Source organism: Episyrphus balteatus, chromosome X, assembly GCF_945859705.1.
Source record: "Episyrphus balteatus chromosome X, idEpiBalt1.1, whole genome shotgun sequence".
Lineage (NCBI taxonomy): Eukaryota > Metazoa > Arthropoda > Insecta > Diptera > Syrphidae > Episyrphus > Episyrphus balteatus.
In genome coordinates this window covers 7,729,003-7,753,366 of record NC_079138.1, presented here as the reverse complement: position 1 = coordinate 7,753,366, position 24,364 = coordinate 7,729,003, and the positions used below count along the sequence as shown (strand labels likewise).

Here is a 24,364-nt window from a genome sequence, read left to right as displayed (position 1 = left end):
AAAGAATTTTATCTATCTATCTATCTTCGTCAATAATCTAATAGGTCCTTATCAGTGTGGCTTTAGATCATGACCAAATAATTAATATTACGGCAGGTCTTACAAAAAACCCAGTTCATCAATTTAAAGGCGAGTATGATTGTATCTTCAAAGACAAGCTGCATAGAGCCTGTCTAGTTTTGCTGCCTTTCCTGGCAAGCTCATGCTCATCCGCTACTTTGGTTTGAGAAAGCAAGTGACCAGCAACTAAGTTGTCTATATACAAGACTCTAAGCATCACAGTCCTGATATACAAATGTTGCAGAGGCATGAACTGAAAGCTGATGAAAACACCTAGGATTGTTTTGCGAGCGGTTTTCAGTCCCATTTACATTGATTGTGATCGGAGAAGAAGATACAACATCGAACTGTAGGGCTTGTACAAGGACACTAATACAGCCAAGAGAGTAAAGGTGCAGCACCTGAGATGGCTAGTTCATGGGGAGCTGCTGGACAAAAATACTCTGGCTTGGAAAGTTTTCGATTTCAACCTAGAGAGACAGTGCAGCAGAGGAAGACCTCATTTAAGGTGGCGCACGCAAGTGCAAAAGAGCCTAAATCAACTTGGCATGCGAAACTGGAAGCAGCTAGCTAAGGCCCTTTTTCAAACACAATGAGTGCAAAAGAGAAAAAAGATGAAACAAAAATTAACCAGCCGGAGTTCTGAGACTTCTTATGTTAACATCTCTCTTTGCTCTTATTCTTTTCTTTAGTTTCATTTCATTTCCCTAGTTGATTGATGGAATTAGAAGCAAAGGCGAAGCTTCAAATTTGATTCAAGAAGAAAAAGTACGTGTGCCTCACGCACCTCACGGAATGAGTTTCTAAAGAAAATTCGAAAAATTAGTCGCACCTCTTGCATTTCCGTATAAATGCTAACTTATGGCGATAAGTAATATTCAACACAAATTAATAACCTATAACCAAAACTGTATTTTAAATATCTGTAGGCAGTTAGGCACACCTCTTTTTTGTGACGTGATATGCACACCACGGGTGCGAATTTGGTTGTTACTTTTTCATGTCACTAGAATTTTTTTCGGAATTCGAATTTTGTGTTCACAATTTCAAAAAAATATATTATTATTGTTGAAAAATCGTTACTCTTTTTAATTTAGACCTGCAAAATTCGCACTCATGGGCCATGTGCCGATAGAGGGTTAGTAATAATAAAAATGTATAAAATATAATATTGAGTTTGAAATATTAACTTCTTTAGTTTGCACGCTGTTTTTTTTTTTATTCTATACTAATAAAAAATTCAAAAAAATTGGAATGAAATTTTCTGAAAACGGAGAAGGTAAAAAAAAATATTAACCCCCACCCCCAGAGGGAAAGAAATATTCTGCATGTGCGGTGTCTAGATTCATTCATCTATCAATGCAGAAAATTCAACGTAACTACTATGGAGAGGAAGGATATGGTGCTTAAATAATGACAAATGATAGGTACATATCTCTGTTTCTAGGTTTGCCCGTACGAGGACGATGGTTTTGTAGCTTTCCACATCGACGTCTTTGTTTGAAAATTGAAACACACATTTTTTTCGGCCACTTAACACACAATATGCACTTCTACATACATATATAGGTGGGTACAGTGTAGAGATGTAGGTATATTAGGTGTTTGAAATTCTGTATCAGTTGATATGGAACAAAAAAAAAGAAAAAAAAAAACAATTTTATTGGAGTCCAGCAATCGATATTTTTTGTATGAAGTGAGTTAAATTGATAATGGAACCAGAACCAGGACCAGGCATGAAGTTGAGCCCCTGAATTTCTAAAAAAAAAGATTGCCAATGGCACTCACAAACTAAAGCAGGAACCGTCGGTCGTCCGGAGACTTAACAGTTCAAATCGCATACAGGTAAGGCTTCAGCTCGGTTGTGTGTATTTTGTGTGTGTGTTTGTATGAGTGTTTGCATAGAAGAGAGTATGAAAAATTCACATTCCTTTACTATTAGTTTCTCTTTGTATTCAAAATCAGTCCTTTTTCTGAAACTGTTGTATTTTGTACATACGTAGATAAAAGCTATATACAAATATATAGTACATCAACTAGTACTACCACTCAGAAAGCTTCCATGCTATCATGCTACAAAGGTTAGCAGTCCGAAAGAGTTTATCCTATCCCTACTGAGCCATACCATACCACACCACAGGCAAAACGTTGAGCTAGTAGATATTATTCTGGGAACTGCCAACTGGGTTTGGGTACTGCTGTGCATACTTCTGAGTGTATCAGTGGAGAATAACTGTACTGCCGAAAAATCAAACCAAGAACCGACACGAGGTGGATACTTCTATTTCATTCCTCCGCAACTGCTGCTACTGCTGCTGCTGAGGCTGGCTAAAAACCAATTGCTCTTGTAGGTTTTATGCTGCATCCTGCTACTACATGCATATATATGTTTGTTACATATATATAGTGAGCACAAAATATGTGTACATTGAAAGGTATACACACAACACATATATTTGCTGTTTTTTTTTTATACCATATACGCTTTTACGATCTAAGAACATCACGTGTGTGCAACTGCAGTGCATGTAGTTTTATGATTGTATAGGAATTAAAAACAAAAAAAAATTACATACTCGGCTATCTACCTACAAAAGATAGATACAGACATGTGAGGCCCAAACAGATCATTCTAGTCTTTTACCTACATCTTTCATATACTCCACAGAATAATGTTGGGAAAGCAACAGAAGTCGATAGTCCCTACCCTTATACAAACAAAACCCAATATATTAAAGGCTATATATTTTGAGCTTTGGTTGTTTTTTTTTTTAACAAATTCACGCATGCTATCGAAATCGAAAAGAAAATATAGTTTAAAGTGACCTCTTCGGGTTTAGTCAACATCGACAGACAACACGGGTACTAATATGTTAACCCAGATCAATAGTCACTAGCAATCAACACTTCCTAAGTCCTAGCTAAGAATAATGACCCAGATCAAAAGACATTAACAAACGACACGTCCTAAAAGAATGTAAAAAAAGAAAACAGATCTCAGCCAGGTGGAGTCCACAGATAGAGCTATAACATTCATCAGTGAAGTGAAAGCCGAGATCATCATAACCCAGTCGTGATCATAAACATCTTGGAAGAGAAAGAAAATTCGAAAAAAATAGATAAATTTGTTGCGTATACACCACAGTGTCCCAGCTTGCATATAAAGATATGATAGAAAATTGATTTTCAATCCTTAAGACTATCAACAACGTTTGATTGATTGATTACCGAAAGAGATTTTATATTAAACGTTTCAGTTTTTCTATAAAAACAAATGTTACGTATACGTCACCGGAACCTACCATACATAATTAGATGTATTTGATGTATTTTGTTAAATTTTAATATAATGGTTACTTTAACGATTCTGTTTTGAAGAAACTACTAATTTACACTTAACAACGAAATTTCAATTAAATTCATAAAGCCGTTTTGACAGAAATGATTTTTCAAAAAAAAAATAATTTTTTTAATAAAAAAAATGTGCTGGTTGAAAGTTTTGTTCAATTTTAACATATCATTATGTTTTTTCTAAGAAAATACCCATGTTTATTTTAAAACAAAATTTTCAAGAAAATTCCCGTGCCGTTCTTAAACTATTTGGAATTTTGGAAAATAAACTTAAAAAACACATTTTTTGATTTTTGTTTAATTTTACGCTTTTGTTTTAAACCACTGATTTACATTTAAAAAGAAAATTTCAAGTAAATTCGTTGAGCCGTTTTGTTTCCGTTTTTGGAAACAAGCGTCAATATATTTAATTTGGAATACCCGTTATGTAGTTCTGTGTAAGTGCTACAGTCCAAATTTTGACTTTACAATCGTATATTTTCATTTAGTGAATGGTCAAAAAAATTCAGATTGTTTTACTTTTCACTTTTATGGAATTCACTGTGGTGTATGCGTAACTTTTGTTGGGAATTTTGAGGACTCTTGAATTTTTCAGTGCAAATTTTTTATTTTTAACATTTCTTTCGTAGACAAACATGGACGAAATGTGGACCGACGAATTAGACTAGTTTGGTTCTTAAATTTTGAGGTCCCAGTTTTACAGAGCCTGAACAACTTTATTATTTGATTTTAATTATTCAAAAAATAGTCGGTAGGTTTTTTTGTGGTTATTTGTATCTTAGTAGAAGTAAAGCTTTTGTGTCGCATATTATAACCTAAATTTTCTGCAAATCTTTAGGATTGTTTTAATATGGCAACACAAGAGCTCAGATATTTCTACAAATTTCTTTGCATTACAACTTATATTTCTTTACTTTCCGTTTAATGTATCACTTTAAAATTTTATCATAGAGTAAACTCTTTATTAAACTTTAAAGTGTTCATATCTATAAAATTCAATAAAATTTTCTCGACCGATAAGAGTAAAAAAAATATTTTTAATAACAATTGAAATTTATTAAATTAAGTTTTTTTTTTTGTTTTCATTTAAGTTAATTTTTAAATTCAAAATTAAAAAAAAAAAAAAAATATTGAGCTATCTCCTCGTTCAGACAATTCAATTTTTGAACAGAATAAGGTTTCATTCAAAATCCTTTGATATATGAAAGTCTTTTATTTATTAAAGAATCGTGTTTCAATCAAACATCCTGATATATGTATATGTAACTTAAATTGTTGTTTTGTTAAAAATAATTAAATTCACTTGAATTTGAATTTGGATATGTTGCAGTTTCTTTGTCAAAAAATTGAGAAAATCATGTTCTCAAAGCCCAAATTACTCTTGTACAGTTGATTGTCAAAAATTCATTCACGCAGAACAACATGCGTTTCCCGGCCCACTGCTCCATCATACTGCTGCTGCAACACAGAACATACACGACGTACGTACGTATACGTACATTGCAATCAAGAACTGGGAGTTGCACAGTACTGAAATATCTACAGTAACACACAGGAGCTGGAATACAAAAAAATGCCAAATTCCACATCCACTCTTCTAACCAATTTGAAATTCACATAAAGAGAGACCAGGCCTTTGTGCAATCAAGGGACATTTCCTTGGTATATACATATATAATTTGTGTGGGTATAGTATATTGCACTCTATACACGACTCCTACATCCATGTAGGTGGTACTCCTACTCATATCCTATATAACTGTACTGTATGTATACATACACTTTCGTATAGTATACCTCTCTAGTATGTTCTGTTCAATCAAATGCTTTTGTGTGGAAATATAGGTACCTATAACTCTATGTGATATATGTCCTACTCCCTATATTTTAACTTAGTTTTACCGCTGGAATGGCTTTGCATCTCCCTAGCCCCAACACAACAACAACAACAACAACAACAACAACATCGTCGGTCGTACCAACTCAGCAAAGAAATTAAAACCTAGGCTCTTCTTAGTTATAGGGTTCTGGAGTTTGCCATGTGAAATTATTGCACCCGTTGTCGAACAATTTGGTAAATTTGTAAAACTTTGAAAGTGGAATACCTTTGCGAGCTGCTATGACTATGACGATATGACAACGTTTACAAACATAAAATCAACCTCTGGTCGCACGAACTTACTCGACAATTTCTAAAATCGTGTTAGTGTTTTTTTTTTTTTTTCAAATTTTATATTGTTATGGGAAGTTAATTTTAAGACTACATCACCACTATTTTACCTCCATTCTGTTGGTATACAAATAGAATCGGGGTAAAAAGCGCTTAATTATAATTTCTTTAGTTCAATATTTTTGTGAATCCAAAACTAATCCTTATATAGGATATAGTTCAAGTATAAATCTAATCGTAGGTACAAATATATAGAATTTGAGTTTAAGACTCCCTGCCGGCTGCCGGTATTTTTGTTTGGTAAAGAAAACCACCTTAAGCAAAAAGGTACTTGTGTTTATCCATGCCTATATATTATATATGTAAGGTAACTGCAGCACATGTGAAAGCATGAGCATGATATTATGTAAGAGAGTTTGGTACAACATTATTTACATGCTTTTCGTTTCAATTTTCTTTTTATTTCCAAAGGTCTAAGGTTTTCTCGAAAAATGGAAGAACTGTGTCCGAATTGCGTTAAAATGTTGGTTAAATTTGACTTTTGGTTAAATTTTGACACTAGCCTGGTGAATAAAATGGGTTTAAAATCACCCAGCTCCAGACCACACAAGTGGTTTAGTTTTGACGTTTCTCAAGAAAGAGAGAGAATTGCATTTGAAACTATTTTTATTTTTCCTAGTTATTGCAGTCCGCTTATATTTAAAAAAATATAATAGAATTAATACAAAATTTGTCCTCAAATTGTTGTTCATCTTGTAAAATTAATAAAACCAATTGGAAACTAATGCGAATTGGTTGTTTTGTTTTTCTTTTTTTTTCTCTTTTTTTAGTTTGTTGTCAGCTGTGAGCTAGTGTTCACAAATTATTTTTTTTTTATAATTAACGCACACATCAAGGGGTTATGAATACCCTTAAAATGTTATAAAAACACCGTGCGAGCTTTTAGGAAAAGAGGAGAGGATTAAGTAGGAGACACCGATGTACATTGATCTTGAAGACAGAGCCAGGCAGCGATGCCAACTGAGGCATAATTATGCCTTTTAGGCATAATTTTATTAGCTAAGGCATTGAGGCTTATTTTTTGCCAAAAAGGCATAATTTTTTTCTTTCTTCTCTTGATTTATATTTTAAAAGTTTCTTATAATTTTTAAATATTTTGATAAAAAGACTAAAAAGTAATATTTTCTAAATCTTTTAAATAAAGGTTGTTCGAAATTTTATCTACAGAATTTGTTTTTACCATTTAACTCTTGTAGTGTTTAATTTTTCGAAGAATTTTTTTCACACTAATCACTTTTACTAGAAAAAAATCTAATTTTAGCCGTGTTTTATTGGTACTCAGTATTTTACTGAGTAAACTTTTTATGCTGTAAACTACAAGAAACGATTACTTTTATTTATTATTAATAGTTCTATAATGTTGAAGAGTCAAAAATGTATAAGTTTAGAAACAAATTTTCTCTGTAAACCAACAAATACAAAACTTTTGTCTATCCTTAGCAATCATTTGTTGTTGTTTCCCGTGCAAAATTTTACTGAGCTAAGTACTGAGTTACCAATAAAACACGGCTTTTGTTGCTGTAAAAAGGTCTAAAACGCTTGCAAATAGGCTAATATTTTTTATTGGTGAAAAAAATTGGCCGTTAATTTCTTCCAATTATATGAAGCAACGTCTTGAAATATTCCTTTCGAAGAAAATAAGTTTCCGTTCCGTGACAAATAAGTTGCCTTAGCCCCGATTTTTCAATAGTCAGTTAAACTATCAGAAGATTAAATTTCAATATAAAAAATTTTATTCCTAGGAATAATCTCTATCTGAGGTTTATCTAACTATTGAAAAATTGGCCCTTAATGTATAAATTGATTAAATAAACATTTCGTTTTGTGTACTTGTCTACTTTATGTATAATTTTCTTAGCATAAACTAAGAAATTTAAATTGAGGCATAATTTATTTGAAAAGGCATAATTTTTTTTCAAGTGAGGCATAATTTTGACTGAATGGGTTGGCAACGCTGGAGCCAGGTAAAGCATTCCACATACGAGTTGAACGGCTAAAATATGAGTCTCTATACTTAACTGTACGGCCGAAGTTGGGTTCCAGGTAGAATTTATGGGCATTCCTAGCGAGGCGGGTATTGCGGTTAAAATTCTTTAAGGGAGGAATGCAACTAGCAACTTCACTAGAGCACTGATTATAGAAAAAGCGATAAAAGAGTGAAAGGTAGTTGACATTACGACGATGTTCAAGAGAATCTATTGATTCAGTAATTGTTCCATCACCAATGAGTTTTAATGCTCTGTGTTGTACCCTATCTAGTAGGCGCAAAGATGTTTGGGAAGCGCCTGACCAAATATTTGAATTATATTCTAGTTTAGGACGGACGCACGGTTGTCCAAAATGACTTATCTCGTTGCAAAAATCATAACTTTTGAACGGATTGAGTTAGCGGTACAATTTTTTTTTTTATTTGAAGGACATTTCTAGGGCTGTTATACCAATGAATTTCAATAAAATTATTTCACAGGGTGTTTCGGAATCATCGGCCAAAAACAGATTTTCTTTAAAAAAAAAGTTTAAATTAAAATTGGTATGCCATTTTGTAGAAATCACTAATCCACATTTAAAAACAAAATTTCAAAAAAATACAATGTCCCGTTTTCGAAAATTTTATTTTTCAAACAAAAATTTCAAAATTTTTTTAAAAATCCAAAATTTATTTTTTTTTAAATTTTATTTTTGGCTTATATTTGAGTTATATTAGTGCTTCTTCACAAAAAGTTTCGTTGAAATCGAATAAGCCGTTTCGGAGAATATCGGATTTGAAAAAAAAACGGTTTTATGGCAGGTACCGTAAAAAATCCATTCGGTTCCATGCATTAAGCCGAATAGGGTATGTGTACCAATCAATTGTTGATCCAAAATAAAAATATTTAGCTGCGCATGCTTGCGCACTGCCGAGATTTTGTACTTTGAAAAAAAAATGAAGGCAGAAGGAACAGATTTTCTTTAAAAAAAATGTTTAAATTAAAATTGGTATGCCATTTTGTAGAAATCACTAATCCACATCTAAAAACAAAATTTCAAAAAAATACAATGTCCCGTTTTCGAAAATTTTATTTTTCAAAAAAAAATTTCAAAATTTTTTTAAAAATCCAAAAATTATTTTTTTTGAAATTTTATTTTTGGCCTATATTTGAGTTATATAAGTGCTTCTTCAAAAAAAGTTTCGTTGAAATCGAATAAGCCGTTTCGGAGAATATCGGATTTAAAAAAAACCGTTCTATGGCAGGTACCGTTAATAATGATTTTCCAAAAAAATATTTTTCATTAGAAGATAGACCTTGTTTTCAAACTTACATTTGAATTTTTTAAACAAAATCGTTGGAGCCGTTTTTGAGCAATTACAGCTTTACTGAAATTGGTGTATGACAAGTACCGTTATTTTTGGCCCAAAAAAATTAATTCCAAAAACCCCTCTGGAGGGTCTCCAAAAAATGCTACATACCAAATTTGAAGTCAATCGGTCCATCCGTTTAGGCTGTAGATCCTTATACAGACAGACAGACAGACGGACTTCCGGGACCAACTTTTTTGGCATTCTCTACACAGAGAAAAATATGACCCGCTAAAAACTAACAGATTGCCATATTGTTTTACCGTCCATACATTTCATAAGGAAATCTTATTAAAATCAACGATTAATAAGGTTTTTTTAAGGAGATTTCTTATTATTTTTATAGAGAAAATCTTATTAAAATTTGACTGAAAAGTTGATTTTTTTTGCAACTTAGCACTAGAACAAAAATCGCGATCAATATTTTCAAGGCAGGTTGGTTCAGGTGGTAAGGTGGGCGACTAATGATTTGAAGTCTCCAGTTCGATTCCCAGCCTGGTCATCGTTTTTTTTATTTTTTTGCAGATTTTAAAACAATAAGGAAAACCCGATTGTTTTAATAAGGTTTCCTTCTTGGATGAAAACCATAGAGAAATCTTATTGTTTTTGTTCTATTTTATGTGGTCTATTTTTCTCTGTGTATAATCGTAATATCATGGAAAAGTGTAATCTGAACTTTTTTTAGATGTGAATTAGTGATTTCTACAAAATGGCATACCAATTTTAATTTAAATATTTTTTTTTTAAGAAAATCGGTTTTCGGCCGATGATTCCTAAACACCCTGTAAAACAATTTTCTTGAAATTCATTGGTGTAACAGCCCTGGAAATTTCCTTCAAATTAAAAAAAAAACTGTACCGCTACCTCAATCCGTTCAAAAGTTATGATTTTTGCAACGAGATAAGTCATTTTGGACAACAGTGGGACGTAGGCTTTATAAATTGAGGCCAAGTCTGAAGATGTGAAGAATTTCCTGCACCTTTAAAGAAAACCTAAGTATTTAGCACCATTTTTGGCAACTTGAAATATGTGGTCATTCCAACGTAGATGGTAGATCATCATTAACACACATACCTAGTACTGACAGCTTTTCGGTTTCACTGATGCAGGTACCACTCATGGATAGTGGCAAAGGCGGTACATTGAATTTCAACGACAAAAGACAGCATTAGGTATTCGAAGCATTGAATTCTACTCGGTTTTCGTATCCCCATTTTACAATGCTGTCGAGATCAGAATTCAATGAACTAATCATACACAACCGTTCACGCTCTACATCCGAGGAGCAGGGACGTGAAGTAAGAAATGAATATGAGAAGCTAATACTATGTTTCCACCTACGGTAAATCCGAGATTTAGCTAAGTAGATTTAGAATAAATCTCGAGATTTATTTTAAATCTACTTCGCTAAATCTCAGATTTGGGTTCAGCTACCCTAAATCTAAGATTTTCACCTACCTTCAATCCGAGATTTAGAATAAAACTTGAGATTTATGCTAAATCTCGGATTTAGGGTAGGTGGAAACGTAGTATAAGGGTTGAGTCGTCGGCGAAACAATTCACAAAATGCATAAGCAAGCAATGGTTAGGTTTAGGTTGTAGTGGTTGTTGGGCAAGTTACCCGACACACTTAGCTTAGACCCTAATGGATCCATTGTGATACATCAAATGACTAGCAAGTACAAGTTAGGAACTCACTAGCCGAACCACTTTTAACTTCCGTTTTAACTAAATCGCTAGTGTCCTCGTAGAAGAATTCTCCTAAATGGAGTTTTCTTCTAATAGAGAGAGAGAGAGAGCAGTGCAGGTGTACAGAAGATGTTGAACAGTTTCCTCTTCTTCTTCGTCCATGCAACTTCTGCAGAAATCATTAGAAAACACGCCCATTCTTTTTACGTGTCTACCTATGGGGGAGCTAATATGCATTCGATTTAAATTCCCCTTGAGCGTTTCAAGTCTATATTGCTTAGTTGCTAGAAATTTATTACTCTGAGTCCATCTAAGGTTGGTTTTCTTTAAAGCGTCCTGCTTTAGCATATCTTTACTTGTAGCAATATTGTTCCACACTCTCCTGAGAATGTGAACGAGGAACATGTCGGCCAACAACTAAAAAAACAGTGTTGATCAACATAAAATGGACGCAGCTAAAGGTTTTAGTGGAATTATCTTTTGACAAAACAACTGTAATTTTTGTAAGGGTTAGTAGGGCAAAATGGCCTGAAATGGCGCCCAAGATAAAATGGTCTCCTTGATTGATATAAATCGTACAATTGAACAAAATAGAAAAGTTTTAAGGCGTTTTTAATTGGCAATCTGGAAGCAAAAAAAGCAAACTGAATGCGTTCAATTGGGCAAAACTGACAGTTCTGTTTCTGAAAAAAAGGGAATTTCTCTTCTGGTTTTAAAAACAGAATCAGAAGCAGAATCACTCTAACATTCATAGATTTAAATGTCAGATGTCACATTTGACCAATGTCATATTTGGCGCTAATACACATACTTCCATTAAAAAGTTAATAACTTTTTATTATTAAAAAGTTAAAGTGACCTCAACTCCATATGCGTTTCGCCCAGGTATGACAGTGGGCTCATCAGTTAGATGCTGTCATACCCTTACTAAGACGCAAAATTTTGGTCCATGAATACAGACACTTATAAAAAAAAACAACCTGAATAGACTGTGAATTTTAATATTTTAGGGGAACATGGTTACATTCTTGCACCTGAAAACAATTTCCCGTGGTCAGGCTAATAAGTAAACAAAGTGAAAAAAATAATGAAAATTATTTTTATTTTTAAGCGGAGTGATTGAATATAATTCAATTAAAAAGTTAATAACTTTTTATTATTAAAAAGTTAAAGTGACCTCAACTCCATATGCGTTTCGCCCAGGTATGACAGTGGGCTCATCAGTTAGATGCTGTCATACCCTTACTAAAGCCTGGTACGCTGCTCGCGCTAAATTTTAGCCAAGATAAAATTCCCATACAAGTTATCGATAATTTGTATGGGAGCCATTTTAGCTCAGCTAAAATTTTTCGATAATTTGTATGGGAGCTAAAATTTAGCGCGAGCAGCGTACCAGGCTTAACACGCAAAATGTTGGTCCATGAATACAGACACTTATAAAAATCACAACCTGAATAGACTGTGAATTTTAATATTTTAGGGGAACATGGTTACATTCTTGCACCTAAAAACAATTGCCCGTGGTCAGGCTAATAATATATGTTCTAATACACATATATGTGACATACGTCAAACTCAACCAATACATTCACACCAAACTTCAGATTCTTCGGAATAAAAAAAACTGTTCAATTAGGATTCCGAATCGAAGAACAATTCCGGATTGCCAATTAAAAACGCTATTAATGTTTGTCAAGCGATTATTTAATATTTGACAGCTCAAACTATACCTTTCCATATTTTTTAACAAAAAAAAAACTGTATACAAAACAATTTATTTCGAGAAAGCCGTTAATGTTATACAGGGTGTCCCAAAAGTAATGGATCAAACGAAATATGCTGATAGGCCAACTTAAAGGCTTCCAGAATTTGGTAATGAAGTTCTTGGAAATTTCGAAAAATCCCTACTTGGCAACAGTATTTTGCTTCCTACGCCCATAATTGATTTTTGTTTTTAACAATTCTTTCACTAAAACATTGCCAAATATTTAGGAACAATTAATTGATCCAAATATTTTGTATTTCATAAGCCATTTTCACTGGAAATTAATTATCAGTTCTAAGTTTTATAATAACTCAATTTCTAACTTTTATTTCAGAGCAACACCGCGAAAAAAATTTGTATGGTGTGGCAGTGGTTTATTATTTTAAAAACTTGCCCTGCTATTGTAGTTTATGAATTTCAAGTTCAACATAGTTTAATTCACAATTCAATTTTCTAAGAGCTTCTGAATTGAAAACACTGTGCAAGTTTTTTGAAAAAAATTTTTGAGACAGGCGCGCGATTAACTGTTTCGCCCTATTTCGGACCCGAGAAATCCATTGGCATCATTAGTTTTTCGATTTATCGGTACGACTTCGAACAAAATTTTTTTTTTAAGTTTTTTCAATTATTTTGAGATTTTTCCACTGTTTTTAGTCATTTTTCAATCAAAAACAATGTTTATATTGCTAATAATTCTGCTAAAACGTTATTTGCTACATTGTAAACAATTTTGAACAATTTATTTGAAAGTTTAGTGATTTTTTTAGAAATTTTTTTAAAAAAATCGGAATTTTTTACATTGTTATCGTTTTTTCGCTGTTTTTGTTCTCTTTTGCACAAATACATAGCATGTTTTCCATTAAAAATTAATTTAACTGTTAATTTAGTGTTGGTTAAACTTTGACATACTATCGATAGCATCGATAACAAAAAAATATCGAGTATATCGATACTTCACAAAACTATCGATAGTTTCAATACTTCCAAATTATTATATACTCCAGTCAAAGCGTCATTTGACCTTGCGATGAGAGGCACTGTCTGTTTTTATTTCATGGATCGATAGGGGTATATTTAAAAGGCTTAAACCCAATTTCTCACCACCTGATCATTCTTATTAGCGGAGTTATTCACAAAAATGCATTTTTTGGGATATTTTGCTTCTAAGCTAATATCTTTGCTCCAGATTATCGTAGACCAAAAAATAAACATACATTCTCTTGTATTGTATACATTGTATTGTATTGTAGTCCTTTAAATTATCTACAATTTAAAAAAAATTTAGCTCTCTACGACCCACACGAGATGAGAAATTAATTTTTTAAAAAAAGTCCAAATGACCAACGAAAAAACATAAGACAAATTCTCTTATAACGAGAAACAATGAAAACAACCCCTCTCACTGAGAACTAGTATTCGAATCATAAACAAGGGAAATTTTTTTGAATTTTCGTACGCATTAATACTTTCTTAAAATTATAATAGCTCGGCTCCCGTGGGTCGTAGAGAGCTAAATTGTAGATAATTTAAAGGACTACAATAATATTTTATTTTCTTAGCCAATACTCGCACCGTTTGCAAAATAATAAGGCAAGAGTTTGCTAAACAAAAAAACGACTTTGACTTAATATTACTTAAACTGACAGTGCCTCTCTGCGCAAGGTGAGGCCCTTTTTTCCGACGCTTTGACTGGAGTAATACCACAAGGCTACAAATTTTTTTCGCGGTGTTGCTCTGAAATAAAAGTTGGAAATTGAGTTATTATAAAACTTGGAACTGTTATTTAATTATCAGCAAAATGGAGTATGAAATACAAAATATTTTGATCAATTAATTGTTCCTAAATATTTGGCAATGTTCTAATGAAAGAATTGTTAAAAACAAAAATCAATTATGGGCGTAGGAAGCAAAATACTGTTGCCAAGTAGGAATTTCTTTAAATTTCACAAGAACTGCATTAAATCGAAAACCGTAAGGATTTGGAATGAACAAGTTACCAAATTTTGAGAGCCCTTAAGTTGGCCTATTACTTTTGGGACACCCTGTGTATGTATGAAGTATTTATTACTAATTTACTGCAATATGTTGGCTTAGATCGATTTTAGATTTTTCGGTATAAAACTTAAATTTAAAAAAAACCAAAACGGACAAAATGGCCTACCTACTTAGCACTCGGGTAAAATAGCACACTTACTTCTACATACCATTTTATACTTACTTATAGAATTAATGTTTGAATGTTACTTTTTTCGAAATATGAAACATTTTCATTAGGAGGGGCATTTTAGGCCACCTTACCCTACAAATTAAATTTATAACCAAGAAATAAAGATTTCCTTAATGCTTCGTTGAATTTTAAAGTCCATTTAAAATAGCCGATTAAAGTTATATTAGTATTAAGTGATGTCTTATGAGTTGAATTAAATTCGTGAAAAGAATGCATGCGACCGACAGAGACATCAAAGAATGTGTTCGATTTGAAATAGTTTGTTTTATTTTGTGGTGCAACGTGCAACAGCAAGACCTGTGTATTCTGATTGGGACTCTAGAGTTCGCTGATTTCTTATGTAACACTAAACACTATCCATCCAAATTTGTGCTTCTGTTAGATTAATTTCGTTTAGTTTGATAAATAAATCTTAGGAGTGGTGCGGATAACTAGAGAAGGTCATGGTAATGGTGTAGGCATTGCTTTCAGCTTCGGCTTTGGGTTGGATTTTGATTGCGTGAACAAAGACGAAAACGAAGACGAAGACGGGTGGCTTGTATTTAAGTGTATGTAAATATTTGCTTTCCAGGCAGGTGCGGACGGACGGACACGGAGTGATGAACAACAAAAAAGGTCTTCCATTCGATGAGTTGTCAGTCGTCCTTAAAAAGCAAATAAAATATTTCTGTTTAATCAATGGTCTTTCCTTTTTACATTATCCACTAAAGAGAAAGGATTTTAAAATTCCATTCAATAAAGGTCGTCGTAAATATGTGCATACAACCCAGTCTATAGATATAAATGTATATACCTACATTATAATTATATTTGGGGATGAAAATCAGGGTAACTTTAGAGAGAAGAATAGAACTGAACCGAACGACGAAAAAGACACAACGACAGGCATTGAATGGAACATGCTTTGCAAATTCCTCTGTACCCTAAACTCCACTCTCGCCCCCTTGTCTACCATAAAGCCCACCCAAACGACCAGCTTAAATAACAAAAAGAGAAGGGAGGAAAGTATGGCAAAGAGCATAAAGCTTTCGGTTCAGTTCCGCACCATCACCGTCCGTCGCTTGCTACCACGGTCAACGGCATAGGGTTGTAAGGAGGTCACTTATTCCTCTAATTTAAGTATTTTTGTCCAAAAACTTTATATTTTTTATTGAATTTAATATAATATATGTAAATAAATAAAAAATACTTGATTGTATGGTAACAGGACTCGATTAATTATTAGAAAATAATTGATGGTATGGTAACAGGACTCCATTAGAGGATTTATATTGGAAAAATCTGAAGTTTTAACCTGAATTAAACTAAATGCAAAACTGCGATATTCCATAAAATAGCCAGACCTGAGGGAGAAGCTTGTACTGAATATCTTCATCACACTTTTTCAATCCAAAAGTAAAAAAAAAAAAAAAACAGTCCATTAACTATTCAGCCTTTGATAGAAAATTTGAGACTGGTTGCACCAAAAAACTATGAAATACTAAAGTTTTATCAAAATATTCTTCCTATATTCGGATTAAAACTGTACATAATCACCCTCCATCAAAAAACTGTAAGGACGCTCATTGCTAAAGCCATTAGTGTGTCAAAAGGGAACAAAATGCATGAAAAGGCCCGGATTTGGATATAAACGAAGGAGATTATTCCGTGTCGATGGGAGCGTGTGTTTAAGTGTGTTTTGGATACCATAATATCAAGAGAAGTTGAAGGATACCTAAGTTAAAACCCTAAGCACCGAACCAGTATAAAATACAGAAACTTTAGGGATCCAAAACCAGAAACTTAGACTTTAAAAGGTAAAACTTAAAACGGGATTCTTCTAATGTAATAAACCACCAAAAGTTTTTATTTGCTTATAAACAAAAAAGATAGTACGTACCTCCTACATGTATTCAAGTTTTGTTGGGAAATCTTTTACAGGGTGCAGATTAGCTTATTAAATTTATTTAGAATTCCTAATTCATGGATCAAAAATACTTAATAAACTAAAAATTAAAGTAAAAACATTTAAAAAAAACACTTACCCGTTTCAGTGACAATGAAGAGCAAAAGAGCAACATAAATACGCACAAAACGTAGTCGGCAACAGAATTTTCTGTTTAATGTTGACGACGATAATTCCATTGATGATAATGATGTTGATAATGATGGTTTTTCAATAGCTTTTGCTGTTTCGGTTTCTCGTCTAAGTTCTGGCCCTGATCCAGGATATGGCTGCTCCCTGTGTGCGTTCTTTGTTTGAAACATTATTAAAGTTCGCAGTGAACGGTGAAGTAAACGGTTATGATTATAAGAACACAATGGCGACTTTCTGTTTTTTTTTTATAGTTTAAAAAAAGTTATCTTCATGTAGCTTATTGTATTACAAGTATAATTATTTTAATTTCAGTTTCAGAGTTCTAATTTAGAGTAAAGTTGTAGTTAACCTGCGATGTGATATGGACGAAGGGATAAATGGTTCCCTTAAGTTTATTTTTTTTTTTTTTTTAATTTTTTTTTTTTATTTTATTTTCTTTTTTTGTTTTTTATTTTTTTTTTTTGCCGAATTGATGGTAATGGAAAAAACTGATAACATTAAAGTATCTACTCCATCAGATACTTAGCCATTGATTTTCATATAAATTAAGCCTGGGTAGATAAAGGTCGTAGTTTATTGTTCGTTGCTGATGGTTTTTGGTGATCATTTTTCGGATCATCGTTTTCGTATTAAAAATGATAGCTTTCATGGTCGTTTCTCATTTTCGCTATCCAAAGGTAGAAGACGAACGCTGGTGGAGGGTAAGAAAGCAAAAAGATGTTTGTATTATAATTTGATCTGAAAATAAAGTGTCATTGTAGAAATTTGCACACAAAGGGTCTTAATTTGAGCAAAAGTAAAAAGAGATTTAGAAGTCGATTTTTGGTGAGGGTATAGCTTCCATAACACAAAGAGAATAACAGATTTTCTGGACACCTGACCTGACATAAAACCGTTTTTTTTTTTTTTGTTTGTGACTCACCCGATTTCAACGAGATTTTTTATACAAAAACGTCTTATTTTTTTTGAAAAATCAATTTTTTGAAAACGGGTTAGTATAATATTTCGAAATTTCGTTTTTAAGTGTTACTTAACTATTTCTTCAAAATGGCATACCACTTTTTTTTTTAATTTGGACATTTTTATGTATAAAAAATTATTTTTTTTAAAACGGCTCTAAACCTAGATCCACACTAGGTTGATCAACACGATCAACATACGTTCCTTATTGGCGTACTGAATAGTTAAACATTTCCAAATTATTCTAACTGATGCATATAGGACATATCTGAGCCCACACATCAATTGAACCAGTTTGGAAAGGTTTAACTATTCATTATGTCGATTTGGAACGTATGTTGAACCTGGTGTGAATCCAGCTTAACGATTTTGAAAATGTTTACTTGCTATATAAGGCAAATCCTATTGGTTTCGTGTCGTCAAAAAAAAATTTCAAGGTTTTAATCAAAACCAACATTACGATTTACGATTATGGAGAAGTTAAAAAAAGTTGCTCTCGTCATGACGTCCTTCGCGTCGCACAGTGGTTCCCTTCTATGGAGGAAGTTGAAAAAACCTATAAAAACTGAACGGGTGGACCGATTTGATTGAAATTTGGTACATAGGTTAGGTAAGGTTAGGTAAATAGGGTAGTGCACAGCTAAGCTGCAGCATACACGGGGGCCTATTGGTCCATTGTGATTCCCTTTTATTTAAAAAATCGCATTGATGTTCCTAACTGTTCATCGGTTTACAAAAACTGGCTCATTTACGAACCATCCTGTACTTTCAATGAATTTTCTCATGTTAGCCATTGACACCTGCTCTAGATCGTCTAGTTGTCCTACGAACCTTTTTCCGAAGTAACGGAGTCGGTTTGTTTGGAGGTTTGGACAATCGCAGAGCAGGTGTTTAATGGACTCTATTTCCTCTTCATCTTGACAGCTTCTGCAGAAATCAGGTGAAAATACACCCATTCTAATAGCCATTGTACCAATGGCACAATGACCCGTTAGTACACCTATCAAGATTCTAATGTTCTTTTTACTCAGGGATAATATATACCGAGTTCCTTTTTCGTTGATTTTAGGCCATAAACTTATAGCGATACTACAATCGTCCCTAGTTTTCCAGGTGTTATTGATTTTTTCTTTAGTCATTAGGTCTATTTTCCTTTTGAGCACACCGATAGGGATATCTGGTCCCCTTACTAATTGGGTGCTGCTATCCTCTTTTGACGCTGACCCTAACCTAGCTAGTTCATCCACTATTTCATTCCCTTCTATATTGCTATGCCCAGGAACCCAGCAGAGTTTTACTTGGTTAGTGTAGCAAATGCTATTGATTTTCTTTCTGCAGTTTAAAACCGCTTTGGATCTTATCGTCTCACTGGCTAAAGCTTTGATAGCAGCCTGACTGTCCACAAAGAATGTTATCTCCGAGGAGATTAATTTTTCTTTGTGAACCAATTCTGCCGCTTTTTCTATAGCAAAGATTTCAGCTTGAAACACACTGCAATCGTCTGGGAGTCTATATGATTCTCTAATATTGAGAGGTTTACAGAACACCCCATCTCCTGTTCCTGATTCTATTTTTGAACCGTCAGTGTAGAAGGGGAATCCCTGTTCGCTGATAAGCGAATTGGAATCCCACCCCTCTCTTTCTGGTATTAAAATGGAGAAATTTTTGTTCAAATCTACTAAAGGTTTAATGTAATATATAGTCTCATTCAAAAGCGGTACATAAATAAATAAATTTAATAACCGATTTCTAATCGTGATTAAAAAATTGTGTGTCGTACTTTAAAATTACTCATATTTTCAAAAGTTGTATTGATTAATATATTCATTCTTTTTGTTTCCTTTTCTTGTTTTTTGTGATGTGAATTTCTCTTATACTTTAAGGCTTAATTTAAACTGAATACAAAGAAGGCTTTGAGAAAGCAAATAATTAAAAAGTTTAATTAGCATTACAGCACCTTAAATTTATAGGTACTTACTACACTAGCCCAAAAAATTAAGGGAACAAAAAAAATTGTGATTTTTTTAGTGATTTTTGATAAATAGTATAAAAATCGTCGTATCATGACAAAACAAAAAGCATGTGAAAGCTACATTCCTCTAGTTTTAGGATTTTAAAATTAAATATTTCATTTCTAATGGTAGCTAATTCTTTGGAATTATTCAAATACCAAAATTTTCCAAATTATTTTTGTTTCTTAAAAAGAGTGGGAAATTTTTTTGCGAAAAATGATTATTATTTTTAGAAAAGCTATTTATTTGGCTTTAAGATTCTTTTTGTTTCAAACTTTTACGATTTTTTTTAGACTGCAATATCAGTCATCAAACCAAATTTTTAACTTTGACTATCAATATCTCAACAACGAATCACTTTACAGAGAATTTAAGGATGCATTGGAAAATTTCATTCAAATCTCTACAAATAAATTAAGTTTACTTTGTTAAAAAAAAAAATGTTTTTTTACATTTGAGATCATTTTAGAAAAGCTATCAAAGCTATTTTATAACTATGGGTGATTGTAAGCAAAATCAAATTCTTTTGAGTTTATCTACACATTTTATTAATAAATAACGTTTAAATTTTAGATAAACCAAAGAAAATTAAAATTTTTCAAAAAAAAAGTTAAATTTTGAAAAAAAAAATTCATACCGTTTTAGGATATTTCTCCATTTTTTTGAAAATTTTTGATTTTTCTTTATTTTTTGGCTTATCAGTGATGACTACATAGACCTCTTACAATGTAAAAAACTTTATTGTATCAAAAAAGCACATTAGAGATGTGTTTAAGGAAACATATGGGAATGATTAGAAAATAGAAGGTACTTTCATAATGTTTATTGTTACTTGTTAAAAAAATCAACGTTTATATCTTACAGATTGGAACTCTGAAGTGGAATTGGTCTTACTACTTCTTAAGCTCTTTCCCTCAACTGCTCAAGGGCCCAAATCAAAAGAAAAACGGAGGATGAATTTTAAAAACACAATAGAAAAATTAATTCAGTTTCAACATATCAATACACCTAAATCGGATTATAATATCAATTCCGAACAACCATTTATAATCGCCGTTGGTGCCAACACCCAGGCAATTTCTCAATACTATATCATTGTAGATAACAAAATCTAACAGGTACCTCTAAATTTTAACTTCATTGAAACTTTTGATTTATTATTTAAATTGCATTTCGTTTTTAATATTCAATACCATCCTAGTCTTATAACTTTTTATAATTTTTTTGCGTTTTCCATATATACCTAAAATAGGAAATTTCAAGTCCAACAGAATAATTGAAATTTCTTCCAAATTCATCAACAAATTCAGTGTTTTGAATTGATAAATTTTTGAACTGTTCTTTTAAAAATTTGAATTAAAATTTTAATTTCAATCAAATCTTATCAAATTTACATGAACTAATATATTTAATTAAATTTACATGAACTAAGGTACATATTATTTAAGATGCATTATTTTTGCTTCGTATGTACAAAAACATTTCCATCTATATCATTTGTTATATCGCACTTGCGTATTGATCATTTTTTCACAAATGAAAAAAATATTACTCTAAAATGCGTTGTCTACCAGGATTGTTCTAGAGAATTTTGTACATATAATGGTCTTAGGCGACATGTAAAAAGTTGTGTAAATATTGTCCAAGACTCCACTCTCTCTTCTGAGATCGAAGCAGTTTCAAATGAAATTAGTGATTGCAATGAAATTAATAATTCAAATACAGGAAACGACTTTAGTTCTCAAAATAATGATCTTATAAATTTTAGGCAAATAATTAACAATTTTTCAAACCAAGCATTAGCCATGGGAATAGCCCAATGTAATGTGACAAAACTACTTAAAAATGCCAGTGATATTGTTGACACGGCCCTAACAAATGTTGAAATTCTTGTAGACCAGGCCAAATTGAAATCTGAAATTATTGATATTCAATCATTGTTGTCTACTTGCAAAGATTCTTGCATTAATGATTTAAAGCAATTTGACTCATCCTATAAAAGACAGAAACAACTGACTTTTGAAAAAAAGTATGTAAGTTCGATTTCAAAAAGTATTGGTGGCAGATGGGAAAAAAATTCGATTCTTTGAGCGGAACATACAAGGATATTTTTGTTCAATGTACTTTCCAGTAGAGTTGGGCACTTTAGTTCACTTGAGTGATCGATCACTTTAGTTCAAATCACGCTACTGAACTAGTTCTGAACTAGTTCATTTTAGTTCAATTTATTTTAATCACCCCAGTTTTGTTAGAATTAAAAAACAAAATTAGTTTGTACAAACTGTATCCAAATTTATGTAAAATTGACGCATTCTACATAATAAAACAAATACAACCTATATAACAGATATGTACATATTTTATTTTCTACATTTTCGACTTTTCTGGTTCCTGACGAATGTCTAGAAGAAGTACGTTTTGCTTTCATTTAATCGAAATCATAGTAATGCAAGGTCCAAGATGCTTCTTGTTTTTTGTTGTTGCTCAGAAATAAGAGTAAGTGGTGCATCAAAATCTTGAGGTAGAGCAGAAGAACTGATTTCGCTCAACAAAGAATTGGATGCAATTTCATATGCACTTTGGTTTCTGCACCCCTTCTTTAAAAGTCTGTTGGGTTAAAAGGGCGCTGTCGTCGACAAGGACCAAATTTGAAAATTCCCTATACAGATGGGACTTAATTTCATACAAAAAATATATAAAAAATCATAATGTAAGGTGAGCGCAAGCTGTTTCGTCGTAATGTCATATTACGATTGCTCTAGGTGGCTGTTTAGTTTGTTGAAACAAATCTTTTTCGCTATTCGCGAACTAAATTGAACTAAGTAAGAGAACTAAGTTCACTAGTTCACCAAGATGAACTAGTTCATTGAACTAGTTCGTTCGCGAACTACACAAGCCTACTTTCCAGTACATTCCTATTCTTGAAACATTAAACTCTCTTTAAATGAGTCCTTTCAAAGTGTCTATTTTTCAAAAGAACATAATAATTGTAATGATGAAGATTTAAATAATTTTTGCTGTGCAAAAGCATTTAAATCGAACTCTTTTTTCTTAGAAAACCCTAGTGCCATACAATTACAGTTATTTTACGATGATTTTGAAGTAGTCAATCCATTAGGTAGTAAAACAACAATACACAAAATTGGGGCAATATATTTTACTTTACTAAATTTAGGTTTCAACATAAATTCGCGAACAGAAAATATTCATCTAGTTTCACTTTTTTATGCAAATGATATCAAAAATGCTGGGTGCTCTTTTAACACCATTTTAAAACCAATCGTTGATGATATCATGATTCTCGAAAAAGATGACATACGTATTGATAACAACATAACTCTAAGTGGCTCATTAGTAAGTCTGAGTCATGACAATTTAGGTGCAATTTGTGTTTTAGTCTTTGTAGAATCCACCAGAGCAACATATTTTTGTCGTTTATGTTCTATGACTCGAACGGACACACAGCTATCGTTTATTGAAAATCAAAGTCTTATTCGTTCGTCAGCAGACTATAGTGAAATGTTTAGTTTAAATAATAATCAAACATATACAGAGTATGGTGAATCTAAAGGTGTAAAAAGATATTGCCTTTTAAACAATATCCAATATTTTAACATCTTTAATAACCCTTCATGCACGATATTTTGGAAGGAACCGCACCTTTTATCATTCGAGCATTTTTAAAGAAGCTAGTTGAAAACGGTGTTGTTAAGGAAGACCAACTTAACATTAAAATTCAATCTTTTCGGTTTGGTTATTTGTTTAGGAAAAGTTTACCTTCGAATATTAGTTTGGAAAAGAGTCCTATCAACTTAGGCTTGACAGCAAGTCAAAACCACTGCTTAATTTTCATTTTCCATTAATATTTCATGAGTATATTGACATATTTCCACATTTGTGGGAGGGAATTACATCGGTGCTAAACATAATCAACATAGTTTTTGCGCCCCAAACCTCAATGTTATTAGTAGAATCATTAAGAGACATGATTGAGAAGCACCTACGTTGCATAGTAGAACAATATAAAATTAGTCTTTTGCCAAAACATCATTTTTTGACCCATTATTGTCGTGTTATACAAAATATGGGTCCTCTGATTAATATGTCTACCTGTAGATATGAAGCGAAACATCTCTATTTTACAAAATTGAATGCAAGCTTGAATAATTATATAAATATTTGCGAAACACTAGCTGTCAGGCATCAGCAATACTTTTTTCATAACTGGAATGATAAAGTGTTTGATGAAAAACCAACTTATGGAACTCTTACACCATATCAAAATCTAGCTGAAGATTTAGTTCACCTTGAGGATAAAACAGTTATTGAAACTAAATTTGTTGAATTTTCCAACGGTTTTCATTATAAAAAAGATTTTTTTCTTAAAAAAAAACTCTACATAGTTCCTTAGAATCAAACATATTTTTTTAATTAATTCTGAAATATATTTTTACTGCCAAGAATATAACTACAGTAAATTTGACGAAACGTTTAATTTGTGTTGTGTTGAAAACAAAACAACAAATACTCTAACAAAGCCTTTTGAATGCTATTACTTAAAAGGAATGACATTTGTATTTGTTCCTTATATTATACAATAAAATATCCTTTAACAATCACTTTTTTTTATTGAACATTTTTTTTTTCTATCGATTT

At 32.2% G+C, this 24,364-nt stretch overlaps 2 protein-coding genes across 2 annotated transcripts in view; both read right to left on the bottom strand.

Moving 5' to 3' along the window:
- Positions 1-24,364, bottom strand: part of LOC129920710 (cell adhesion molecule Dscam2-like) — a 135,722-nt gene that overhangs the window by 103,893 nt on the left and 7,465 nt on the right. The window contains 1 exon segment of the mRNA XM_056002248.1: positions 16,684-17,427. Coding sequence (XP_055858223.1) covers positions 16,684-16,906 — 223 coding nt within the window. The 5' untranslated portion in view covers positions 16,907-17,427.
- Positions 18,419-23,719, bottom strand: LOC129920526 (uncharacterized). Its single transcript, XM_056001821.1, has 2 exons — positions 23,713-23,719; positions 18,419-19,374 (listed from the first exon to the last, which is right to left on the bottom strand). Exons 1-2 carry the CDS (start codon positions 23,717-23,719, stop codon positions 18,419-18,421), a joined length of 963 nt encoding a protein of 320 aa, XP_055857796.1.